The sequence below is a fragment of the Glandiceps talaboti genome, chromosome 2 (genome assembly GCF_964340395.1).
Source record: "Glandiceps talaboti chromosome 2, keGlaTala1.1, whole genome shotgun sequence".
Lineage (NCBI taxonomy): Eukaryota > Metazoa > Hemichordata > Enteropneusta > Spengelidae > Glandiceps > Glandiceps talaboti.
The window spans coordinates 30,275,928-30,289,148 of record NC_135550.1 but is presented as its reverse complement, the minus strand read 5'-3'; the positions used below and the strand labels follow the sequence as shown (position 1 = coordinate 30,289,148).

The 13,221-nt window shown below is 34.3% G+C and overlaps 1 protein-coding gene across 1 annotated transcript in view; it reads right to left on the bottom strand.

Annotated features, from left to right (window-relative positions):
* Positions 1-13,221, bottom strand: part of LOC144446524 (nesprin-1-like) — a 168,360-nt gene that overhangs the window by 25,968 nt on the left and 129,171 nt on the right. Inside the window, 12 exon segments of the mRNA XM_078136309.1 lie at positions 72-273; positions 2,270-2,403; positions 3,830-3,853; positions 5,054-5,119; positions 5,526-5,834; positions 6,889-7,221; positions 7,368-7,694; positions 8,071-8,394; positions 8,782-9,084; positions 9,372-9,689; positions 10,380-10,403; positions 11,528-11,644. Coding sequence (XP_077992435.1) covers positions 72-273; positions 2,270-2,403; positions 3,830-3,853; positions 5,054-5,119; positions 5,526-5,834; positions 6,889-7,221; positions 7,368-7,694; positions 8,071-8,394; positions 8,782-9,084; positions 9,372-9,689; positions 10,380-10,403; positions 11,528-11,644 — 2,481 coding nt within the window.

The following is a 13,221-nucleotide window of genomic DNA, read 5'->3' as shown; positions in this document are numbered from 1 at the left end:
TTGTATAAAATTTGAGAAAATCTTTTTTTTTTGAAGAAATCTATTGACGTGCAAGGTTGACAATAATTTACCTTAGCAGTGTCTAATTGTTTCTCTTTATCAGAATCCCAATCTTTGTCGGCAGCTGCCAGGAAAACATCTTCAACTTTCCTTTCCTTCCCTTCAATCCACTCGGCAACTTTCCTGTACTCTTCCTCATATTTCTCCCAGTGCATCAGAGCTTGTTCAAACAAGTTGACGGTGTCTCTTAGCTGTTCATCTACTGTCTTCCATCTGTTAGATTAGACACATATACAGTCAGTGAAAACCAATAGTAACTGAAATCAGTACTCATCTCTTTTCTTCTTCTTTTTTCCCCTTTGGATCATTTTACTTACAGAAACATGATTCTAAATCTATCACTACATATATTGATAAACTTTGAAAATAATATTCAATACAGCAGAAAATAGTTCACAAATTTCGCAGTCTGTTGCATGCGCTTTGAACATATTTGCAACATATTCAAATAACTGGCTAAAATGGTAATAAAATTGACATCTCCATCCACTTTTGATATCACATTTATATGTGTGTACAATATTTATTGATATGAACCTATTGATGTAGGTTTCAAAAGGTCAGAAGTCACTAAACCTGTCTATTCATGACACTATCATGTGTTACCATGGTGACTGTTGCTAACAAGACATTGCTATAGCATCTATCATAACCAAACAATACATTAATTTTTCATCGAATTTTTATGTATTTTTTCTTTAAAATGCCTATTTCTATGGTGTGTGTGAGTGATACTGGAATAAACTTCTTGCTCTCTGATACAAAAAGAATGCAAGTTTACAAATCAAAGATGTTGCACTTTTACACAATGCAGAGTAAAACAGATTTTATATCTCTAAAATATAAACTTTCTTAGTTGCAATGTAAATATACTTGACTTTGTGTACATTTGATAATATCTTTGTGCCTGTTCATTTTTCTGTTGAAGCCATTTTTATCAGTTTCATCTTTGATGGCAATACCAGTATCTTGTGCAATAACCTTGAACAAGGTATACTTCAGACTGCAATGTTTATTTTGTAGTTATCAAAACCAGTGACTATATTGACTCAACACAACTTACAAACACTGTATCAACTCCATTAATAATTTGAAAATCAACAAATCAATGGCAAAATTTGTTTCACCTTTGACATAGCCATTGGTTCCTTGGATTGCACATGAATGAAATGGGGAGAAACTTAAATTACTGAATTGATAAGGGGGCTGGAGGAGGGTGTGTATTTGGGAGGACAAGGGGATATAATGTAGATCTCAATGACTTTGGTTTCTATATGTGGTATTTATGACAAATCTATGGAAAGAGAGCTGAACTATGTAAATATTTTAATCTTTTATCACCCAGGTTACCTCCAGGTTTTAAAACTCTAAGCTAAAACTATAACTTTTTAATACATGCATTACAATTCCTACAACCATAGTTTTAGTATGATATGTCTTCCTGGCTCTACATAGCCTGGAATTCATGTGGATTGGTATTTTAAATTAAGCAAAACTTTAAAATGCCAATCTGTATGGATTCCAGGCTAGGCTCTACATAGCAGAGGATAATGTGGCTGGCATTGAAATGAACCTCCCGATATATTACAATATATCAAATACAACTATAATACAACAAATGGACAGTTTTGTCTTCATGTACGTGTACATTTTTTCATCTTTATTGTGTAGTTTTACATAACATTAATTTGCTGATTTGTTTTCGTTATGTAATCATGGCCGAATAATTCATATTATTTATTCTTTTACAAATACATACATCTTGTGAGCAACTCATTTTTGTAATGCAGTTTTCAAATGGGAAAAACACATTATTGTAAAAAAAAACCATATTTATTTCCCTGGCTAAACCTCAGAAAATATGACTATTTATAGTAGTAGGTACTTCCAGTTGGTTTCTATGGTAATTATTGGAAAGTGTGCTATGCACAAGCATTACCAGTTTTAATTTCACCATGCTGAGTACAACCCCTGAGATAATAAGTCAAGTTCTACACACCTTTTTAGGGCGGTCTCACCATCCATTTCACCGACTGCAAAGTCTATGACAGGCAATGCATAACCTTACAGTACAGTATCACTATCTAAAATACCTATAAATATCTCTCATCATAATTCTTATCAACCTGCATGTCTATTTTTTTGGCTGCATAAAAAATGAGGAAGTATTGTTGGCATAGCGCCATATGAACTTTGCACTTTGACCTACCTGTTGCTGGTGTCAGACATTGTTCTTTCAAGCCCACTGCTGACTGATGGCTCACACACCTGGATGAGCTGATTGGTCAGCTTACTCAGACTTGTCAGATGACCACGGTTGTTTTTGAACTCTGTTTGTAAACCCTGTAGTGAGAGAAATTTGATGCTTTTTAATATTAAAAGGATAACTTTAGACAAGAGATATTTTTTTCATTTGGATTATCATACACTGACAAACTGAATCATGCAAAACACATTCTGTTAAGTTATTTGATGAAATAATTACAAAAGTCGACAGAAATGAAGATAACATATATTTGTATTTTAGGATGTATTGTGTCTAGAGCGATTGTAAAAATAGAGTTTGGAGCAAATGACAGAAAACATGGAAGAAAAAGATGAAATAGAGTTTCATTCTCTGCATACCAGAGAGAAACATAATGAATAGGAAAAAACAGATTGTCATCCACACATGAGGGTATGCCTAAGACACAGATAAAAATGTTCCAGAGTTTGTGTAGGCTTAGAAGAGTTACAGACAGAAAGAGAAAATGTCAAAGATAGAATGTTCTGTGTAAGAAACACTAAGGTGACAGTGATAGAATGTGTCGTGTAAGAAACACTAAGGTGACAGTGATACTGTGTATGTAAATCAAACATCTCAAACTACTACCAACACTGTTCGCATATCTCCAAAGTTAACACTCAAATTAACACTTGACTCATTCTACATTTAATAAACTACCAATTACCATGCACCTTTAAGACAAATATAATTTCATGCAAATCATTTTTGTTTCATCACCATGTACCAGTGTACACCATTATTTATACACTATATGTACCAACATCTACTTTGCATTCACATATACCATATGAAATTGACTTATCAGCTATGTTCTGAGATGTTGACAAGTTTTTATTTGCAATAGAGACAGTCTATGAGTGAAAGTGATAGAATCACAAGAAGTCCACCATGTACCAGATAAACTTGGTTATTGAAGAGATTGCATTCTATTTTAATCAGTTTCAGTCTAGACGTTAGCCTGCAGATTGAATTTCATCAACTTTCTACTACACTGTGTGACTTCAATATTTTCTCTTGCCTTTTATTTTTGTTCTTTTGAATGTTTTTCTTTATGTTGTAATACTGAGCTACAACATTGTTAGAGTCAGATTGTACAATGAATTACCTGGGAGCTTTGATATCATTGTTTGTGGAAAGGGATTAAAAGAGAGCTGGCAAAGCCTGATCTGTCAGTCAATGTAAAAGTAGAAGGTGTACAGTTGCTAAGATTTGTTCATATTTTATGTATTGCACATCTATTTTGAGTTCTGCAAATATCAAAATTCTTATCCACATCTCAGAAATGTACAAATACACATTCCAATTAAACATTCAACAAAAACAAGGTAAACATGAATAAATTACATTCATATATGTTAGACACAAAATTATATACAAAAATTTTACATGCAAATTAGTGACAACAACAAAATCACCATGACAATGATGAAATCACCATGACAACATAAAACACCATAACATTGCATGAAAAAATGTAGACACCTTGATACGCTGCAAGTCCTGGGGCTGTGAGGTGTATGATTGGGGTAGTTGCATTAAATGGGAAAAAATAGAACCAAAATAAATGTCATTAAAATGTCAAGTATGTCTTTTATAAGATTGAATACCATGCACCATTTACACCCTAAAATGAAGTTGGCATGCAATTTACAGTTAGGGTGTAGACTGAGATAAAATGTATCTTGATCAGAGATCAAAACTGTTGAAGGAAGTTTGAAAGATTAGTAGTAAGATTGTGTAGCTTAGTATCTTACAAATGACATATTGGATGATCTTGACAGAATCATTTCATCCCAAATCTTAGAAAAACACACTTATTGTAATGAACTTAGAAGTATCGGCCAAAATGTGTACAAATTAATACACTGTCAGGTGACATCAAGAGTGCCCCCAATGTGATGTCAATCAATGTGGAAATCACAAAAAGGAAACATTTTCCCAGATTGATTGACACCACAATATCATAGTATCTCCATTGGTTGAATGTCCCCTCCTCATTTTGTACACGAAATAGTACAGTTTTAGATTTAAATACTCAACCATAAGATTTTTAACTATGATGTGGGCAGGATGAGACAGCTCTCTGTTAAGATCATCCAACAATATAAAATACTAAGCTGTAGATTTAGTTGAATATAATCAACTCTGTTGACATGTTGCTGTCATATCAGTAGCTGAGAAATTCTTACTCTTTACAAATCAGTAATCATGCACTTTGAGATAATTTCATTGAATTGATGACTTTAATATTGTCAATGACAATGTGTAAATATGTTGGAACTGTGACAGATTTTTATCATTATAAAAAATGTCTATTACAGAAAATGATATAAATGATGTTAGTAAGTACAAGAGAAATACTGGTTAGTCCTTACACCCATACCACCTTGATAATAATATATGGTAGTGGTGATATTTAAGGGAGTGAAAAATACATAGTTATTAAAGTGGCACCAACATTGGACCGAGATGTAATCAGATCTAGAATTATTCAGATAATGTCCATGCATTTGTGGAGATTATAGACAGATGAATCTATAGAGAATTAACTCTGAAATGCAAACAAGAACAAAAAACAAGACAAAAAAGAGCATGTCCAAAAGAAGACAAAAACAGTATAACTCTAATAAAAAGACAAAAACCATTATGAGGTACCGAGTGGATACTCGTCACGTGCAATAGGAAAGATACAACAATGAAACATACATGCAGTAAAGGTTCAGGGTCAAGGTCAGCTGTGCTTTCTCGGTCAGTGCTATCGTCAGTTTCACTCTGCTAAAATGTGATGGGGAAGAAATAGAAAAGAACACCAAAAATCAACATAGCTCAACTGTCACTTTACCAGTATGTTACATTAACAATGTGAGAACCAAAGTTAGTGAATAAATTAATATATGTCAAGGCAAAAAATAAATTGAAAAATTACTTATTAATATTTTGTGCATATATTTAATAAGTAATGGCAAATATTTCGTGCTTTGGTGAAAATTCTAAAGCAGGAAGTACAGTTTATACATCCATGTTCAAGAAATGTGCAAAAGTTAGAACCAGGCCCTGGCACTCTGTGTTACTTACAAAAGAACCTCAAAATGCATCAAAAATGATAAATATACCCCTACCACAATCACATAATATACCCAACTTGTATCATTGACCAAAGAAATAATACACTTCCTACCTTGACTTTGTAGAGACTAAGTTTAAAAGTATCAAGTCGGCCGCCGATAGTACGGAATTTTCCAAGTGTATACTCTGCTTCACTTAAACACTTGGTGACGTTATGTAGAGCATCACTGTATTGCCTCCACAGATCAACTATACCGATAAGGGTAGATTGAAGGTTGTGAACTTTCCCAAGAAGAGTTTCTTTAGCTTGTTCTAATTCATCAAGAGTCCTTTGTACATGGGCCCTGGAGGTCAAGTTCAGTCCAGATTTTTCTATTGTCTCAACATCATGGTCTTTGGCCTCAACAAGTTCTTCAACAACCTGTGTATTGGAAATTTGAATTTTTGCTTCAAATTAGTGGTGGCAATATTCACAGCATCATCTTTGGGTTTATGCTAATTTCATTCTCTTTTATGCTAACTGTTTATATTACTAGTAATTTCATACAGTTTATGTTAATTTCATACCATCAATGCTAATTTCATATTGTTATCCAAATACATTCATTCTCAACTGATATAGTTCAAACCATATAATTGTATTTAGGTAACAGCTGATCTTCCTTCATGCTATGGCATATTTTCATACTTATTAACCCTATCTGCAGAACATGTTTGTTTGCTGTTAAATTACACAAGTTTTCTTTTTATTCACTAACCTAGGGTGTTTACATTTGAGAGTAAAGTATTGGATGACATGACATAACATAATTTTTATGTGAATTGTAGAGTTGGATTTGAATAGTGTGTATGCCATCTGTCACATGGGGTTATGTACATTATGACAATACGAGCATTGAACATCCATATCGTTTACAAAAACCTTTTGATAAAATATGCTGACATCTGCATGTACATTTTGTAAATATAGATTAAAATAGAAGGAATGCTGTCAAATATGTAGAAATGATCATCTCTGAATAAAACTTTAAACTACTTTGGGTGGATCATATTGGAATTATTTTTACTTAGACAATTTTTTCCACATAGCAGAATTAAATATGAATATATAATATTTTGACTAGAGTGGTACTCATAGGTCAGACACAGGGCATACCGATTATACAAGTTTGTGTATTCTGCTGTCAGCTGAGTGGATAAGTAACAACAATATTAGCAGCTGTGTTTGTATAATTCGTACAATTTTCTGTGTTGTTGAAACTTTTCATGTAATGTTTTAGTTTCCCTGCCAAAATTGTGAAAATCAAAATTAGGTTTTTCCTGAACCTCTGTGGATATTTCAACTTTTTTTTAATTCCTTTTTTTTTCTTTTTTAATTCCTATCAGAATCATGGCATAAAATTAAATTAAAATTTTTTTTTGATCATTTGATTTTTAATTTATTGGCATGCAGCTAGAAATTTGTAAGACTGTACCTGGCAGTCCTTGAGTGCATGTTGTACTCCCATCTCATGGCCAATCTTTCCTTCATATCTCTTGATTCTTGTCTCTTGTTGTTCATACCATTTCAACAATTCTTTGACGTTTCTCTCATAGTCCTGCCAATCTTTAAGTAGGATTTCTAGATTCTTGGCTCTTTCATTGACCTGGTTGTTCAGAGACTGCCATTTGGTGTTCATAGCACCCAGCTTTTCAGCAAATTCAGTTTTATCACTTCGTTCACTTTCATGGTCTTGGCTACTTTGTAAGATGGACTGGTTGACAAATTCTACAGTCAGCTGTTTGGATTGCAAGTCAAGTTTATAGCCCTGTTAAAAAAACGAGAAGTATGATTTATTATTATCATTACTTTCCATCACAGTTGTTAAACTTTCTAGGGCTGAGAAATTCCATATGTACAATACTTCTAAAAGATGTACAAATTTCGACAATTAAAAAAAAATTCCTGTTGTACCTTGTACTTCCTAAGATCCATTTCAACATCCAATGAACTTCTAAAATCAGCCATGTCATCTCTGTTGATCGCCCTCTGGAGTCCATCCATCCACAACATCAATTCATTCAATGCTTGTCTTGATGGTAGCATTTCCATTTGTAGGTGATGTAACTCATCTTGGACGGCTGGAATTTCAGACATCAGTTCATTCCATTGACTTTCTATTCTTATGACTTTCTCTCGGACTGGCTGGGTGTTTGATTTCTTGAGTCTAAGTAGTTGGTTGCCATGTTGAGTCACGGTGGCCTTAATGGGGCTGTGATTAGCCACATCTTTCCTGAACTCCTATAAAGGTAACAATGCAAAGAATGTTGTAACTTAGTGGGAAAGATTGTTACTTTATTTAAGTTAAATGTCAAACATTACAGTTGTTCTAGTATTGCTGCAAATTAGACTAAGCCAGTAGAAGTATAGGTAACAATTTTGTAATCCCTGTACTGAAAGTTTGCTGGTAGAAAATGACTTTGGTAAAGGTAAAAAATACCACAACAACATAGATCCAAAACACAAGAAGATTTCTGGTAAAATAACTCATTTCCCTTGTGACAAGCTCCTGATCTATGTTACTAAGACCTTCAAAATCTGTTGCTAACAGACTAAAATCAAAACTATGTCCAGGTTCCTGGTAGAAGGATTTATACTATCTTGTCAAATATCTCACCATGAACTTCTCCAGTTGGTAAGCTATTGGTCCCTTTTCTGGGATATTTTCCCGACTACTCCAATCACCAAGTTCTTCAAGTGCCTTCTGCAGCCAGCTAGAGAGTTCTTCAGAGCCAGAATCAAAACCTTTCCAGGCTTCCACTAATTGTTCTAATCCCTTTAATTTATGAGAGACCTTACTACTAAGTTCTAACCAACGTTCACCAAGATCAGCAAGTTGAGCTTCCAAGTTGGGACAGCTCACAGCTTTCAGGACATTTTGTCCACGGTCAATAACTTGATGTAGTGATGGCTGTTTGTCAGCTAGGAGTGTTTTCATAGCCTACGAAAGGAAAATCAAACATCAAGTGTCATCAGAAAGAGGAATTAATCTGCATTTTGGGCAGTGAATCAAATAATTAATTTTTGGTCCACATGGATAGGCTAGTTTAGGTGTTACATCAACAAAACGTTGTTAATTTTGTACAATATGACTGACCACAGATGGGATATATGTTATTGATTAAAGATACATGCTTCATACATTGTAATATCTTAATGCTGCACACATTCATTTGCAATGACTAGACAGGGTTCATACACGTAGAGTAAAAATCATTTCTGGGTTTTCCAGGGAGAGTTTGAAATTCCAGGGTTTTTCAGGACTGTGCGAATCCTGCTAGAACTTTTGGACAAATATTTTTCAAGTACCTTTGTCAACTAAACTCACCTGGAATCTGTGTACATTTTGTTGCACTGTCTCCAAGTGATCATCTCTGACTTCTCTTGGGAACTGAGACTCCATATGGGCTAGCCAGCTGTTCAAATCATTGTACATTCTGAGAAACTGTTCCCATTCTTGTGTTAGTCTTTCTAGCTCTTGTCCTCTCTGATTGGCCAGTTCCTGTAGTTGTTGAGTACGTTGGTACAGACTCATCTGTAGAGGAGCGAATTGTTGTCTGGTAGCTGGGTCTGTCTTCTGGGCTAGGGATTCTATCATTAGGCGATGCCCTTCCATGTCAGAGAAAAACTCCTGTTTGTGAAAGAAAATGAAGATTAATGGTGTCAGATACAGTTTGGTGAAAATGTTTTCCTATACTTCTTTAAAGATGATGAAGATGATAAAACATATTGATCTTGAATCAGTATCATCAAACATATTACTGCAACAAGAACAAACACTTTTGTTGAAGATCTTTATCTATGTTATTCTCTTGCCACACATCACCACTAGAGGGCAGTAGTTATTGAACATGTACATTAGATGGAACAGTGTTTCCAAAATTCTGCATCATTCCTTGAAATACATAATTCACTCACCTTATATTTTTCCAGTTGTTCCTGCAAATCTGGTAAATCGGCTACTATGATTTCACCTCTCTTTAACTTTTCCTCTGCTGTGTCTAGGTAATCTGCATAGTCCTCCATCATTTTCTGATAGTTCTCCTGCAGCAACCTAGCTTTGCTCAGTTCATTCTTCCTAGCATTAGCTTGTCTCTGAAGATCCTCCCAGTTGCTACGTAGAATATTCAATTCAGCAGGCATCTGTAATCTTGGATCATGGTTCAACAGTTGCTGTCCTCGGTCCATGATTTCTTTCAGCTTTCCCTCATAAGTGTGAATATCCCCTTCTAGTTTCTATGGCAACGGGGCGGAACAGAGAGAGAAAAGTCAGTGACCTGATGAACACAAGGTCGTGTCTAAATGGCCTATGACTGATCTTTACAATAGATACTCAAGAATTCATCAATGGTCTTGTTCTTCTAAAACTTGATAATTTATTATCTATTACACCATACAGTCTAGTGATTTCAGTATTGTCTATTTCATCTTCCCACGATGATACACACCAATGATTGCATTCACTGACCATCCTACACAGTTCCCCTAACTCGGCAATGTTTTGCTCTACTGATTCTGTACTTAAATGTAGGCCATCTCAAATTGTTATATTCAGTTCATTTGGAAGTGAAAGTTTTTGAGATATAATACAAAGAAAGTCTGTTGTCAATTTTTATATGTAGCAGCATTATCAGGAAAGACTACCTGGTGTAAAACTACTCACTGGCAGGCAAACATAAAGTATTACACTGAAAGGCTTAACTTGTTACTTTCTGAGTGATATTTTGTAGATGAAAAATAATGAAACAGAAAGATGAAGCCTTGAAAGAAATCTACAAGTGATAACATAATGATAGCATTTTTACAACATAAACTACACAAGTGTTCCAAAGATTTTTTATTAATAGTAATAGTATTAAAAACTTTAAAAGCCCACTAGGTGAAATATATCGGTAATAAAGCGCAGGAAAAGCAAAGCTACTGCACCTGGAAATGGTGATATCTTCCATCCTTATTATAAAGGTAGGTTTTTTAATGAAAAGGAGGGGTACAAAGATGGGAACAAAAGGAAGAATGGTTAGAGGCAATGAAAATGTTTTACACAAAAGATAATAATAGACTGAAGATAGTCTTTGTTATCTGTGACAATGTAAGATTACTTTATACAAACAATGCTTCACCACACCAAAACTAAACCACACTAGTCCAACACAATGCATTCACAAAAAAAACTCTCTTGTTTTTTCAAGGTTATAACATGTACATGGAATTGGTTTTTGTATTCTTCTTTCAATAGAAAGTCCTTGCATGTACCTGACAATCAGTAGTTCCCAGGGAACATAAAAGATTTCAAGTGGGTGGTTAGTTTTACATAAACTTTTGGAAAGACAAATCCCATAATTTTCACTTTTAATGTACCATTTTGATCATTTTTATTTTCGTTTTACTAGATCCATAGAATATTCAGGGTGAATTCAGCAATTCTTTTGTTATGTGCTAATATATGCAGCCGACTACATTTCCAAAGCTTTGACAATAATGAGGTGATTTTAACAGTGCGTTAATGGGCAACAGCCACACAGCAGAAAATATTCAAGGTGAAAATAACCTCCACCATAACAACCAAGCAAGCCATCAACACCATGGATCTCTTTAAAATGTCCCACAAACATGCAACTAATGTTCTAAAATTCTCACAGCACTGATTAAGATCAATTCGAGTTGACAGAGTGAGTTATTTTCAAAATGACTCTGCATGTTATTGAAATTCATGTGCTCATGGTTACAAAGCTGAAATGTGCAAGTCTTCCCTATATGTCTCAAAATTATACAAGGGTGAGGGACCGACAGCATAATCACTTGATCAATACTGAAATCTCACAAACCACACTTGATCAGTAATATACATGCAGGGTCATCTGTCTCCTGATTTACTTCCTTGTCTGTGATTAAGTGGAAACTCTTGTTATATTGAGGTTTTCAATTTATTTGTGATTAAAGCCAATAAACTGAAACACCAGCATTTTCTGAGATCAATTTCAACTCAACTATGCTGAGACTGAGAAGACTTGTATACAGAATGACAACAGACATGGTGTCTTGTGTGTTTCATTACCATGGATACTCATTGTTACCTCATTAAAAATCAAGCTTTCTTCCAAGGATCCCTTGCCTTCTTCTTCTCTGTCTTTATCACCTTCTAGCATACCCTTGGTGTCAGCTAACCACTGCTGAAACTGATGAATTTCATCCTGTAACAGTAACAGATGAAATGAATCACACCAATCCATGATTAGGAACAAAGTCTAGAAATGTACACTTTCTAGTGTTGCATGTTTGGGTCAAGTCTGAAGAGTGTAGAAGTTAACATGTATGAACCATACACCCTGAACGCTATGCATAAACAAGATTGTCTAGGATGCTAATTAAGAATACATCTATTGAAATTAATCATGGTGATTATGAGTTGTGAAATGTGTCAGTCTTCACAATAGAAGGATTAATTGACCATTTCAACTAGTTCCTCTAGCCACTGACCACTGGTCTGAGTTCTATCCATGGATCATACAGTCTTATCACTAAGACATCCATGCTCTATCTATACCAGTATCACATCCTACTTCAGTACCTGACTATTCAACCTCAGTTTTGGTGGTTTGAGTGTCAAAATAGAGAGTGGGGGCAAGCAACAGTCTGAGGTTTACTATACTATATGAAACTAAAGTAAAAGTCCTTCTATCCATAGAGGTACAGTCACTTCCTACCTGACTATGTTTCAACACAGACAGTATGGAGAAAGAAATGATCAGAACTAAACTAAACTACAGTAGCTACCAACAATGCTGGTTTAGGATATAAGCCATCTGTGGAGTGTATAGAACATGGAAATTCATACTTTACAATAGTGATGGGATTTTCAAGGATTTTTTTATCTATCTTGAAATTAACTTAGGATGTTTCACAACAAGTACAATAACAATGTTTCTTTCATCCTCATAATGCCTAAAGTACATCATGTGGTACCATATGTCAAACATCAACATGGCATCTCAATTTCTACCTAACTTTGTCAAACAACATAACAAACATTTTCCCTTTATGAGACACAAATGTCAATTTCTTTCACTTTCCATCGTTTGACTTTTCTATTCAGATACCTAATCCTATTACTGAAACATAATTTTCTGAATTTCCTAGAAAACTGTAGCGATCGGAAAAGATGAAAATCCGATTAATCCAGTTAATCCTATCAACACATCAAAGGTATAAGAAATAACCATGAAAATAGTATAGTATTACCCTTTGTAGTTGACAAGGGTATTTGTCATTCTACTATTACAATATTAATGAGTGGTTCTATCACCAATTTCCAACAAAGCTTCTTTGTTCACCTTTACCAATGTTTCATTTATTCAGATCAAACAGATATGAGATAAATAGCAATTCCTTATCCAGTACAAATATCAAATAAATTCTGGATGTATTTCTAACAAAGTTGAGATCACTCAAACTGATACTGAAAGGTCATATATATAGCTAACTCTACATTTTGAAAATGACATTTTTTTAAATGTTGTTACTCTAAATATTGCCAACATGTGTATGAAATATTGACAATACTAAAACAGACAAAACAAAGAAGACTTAGACCATTTTATAGATGGATCATTGAAGTGATGGAATATTGGAGGTTGAAAATGACTTGAATTAACTGCATGGGAAGGTGAATATGACTGTACTTTCCCGGCATCACCACATGACAAAAAACATATATTTACATTGTCCAACATTGGAACTGGAACCAGTCCCAGATTGGATGTTTGCAAAA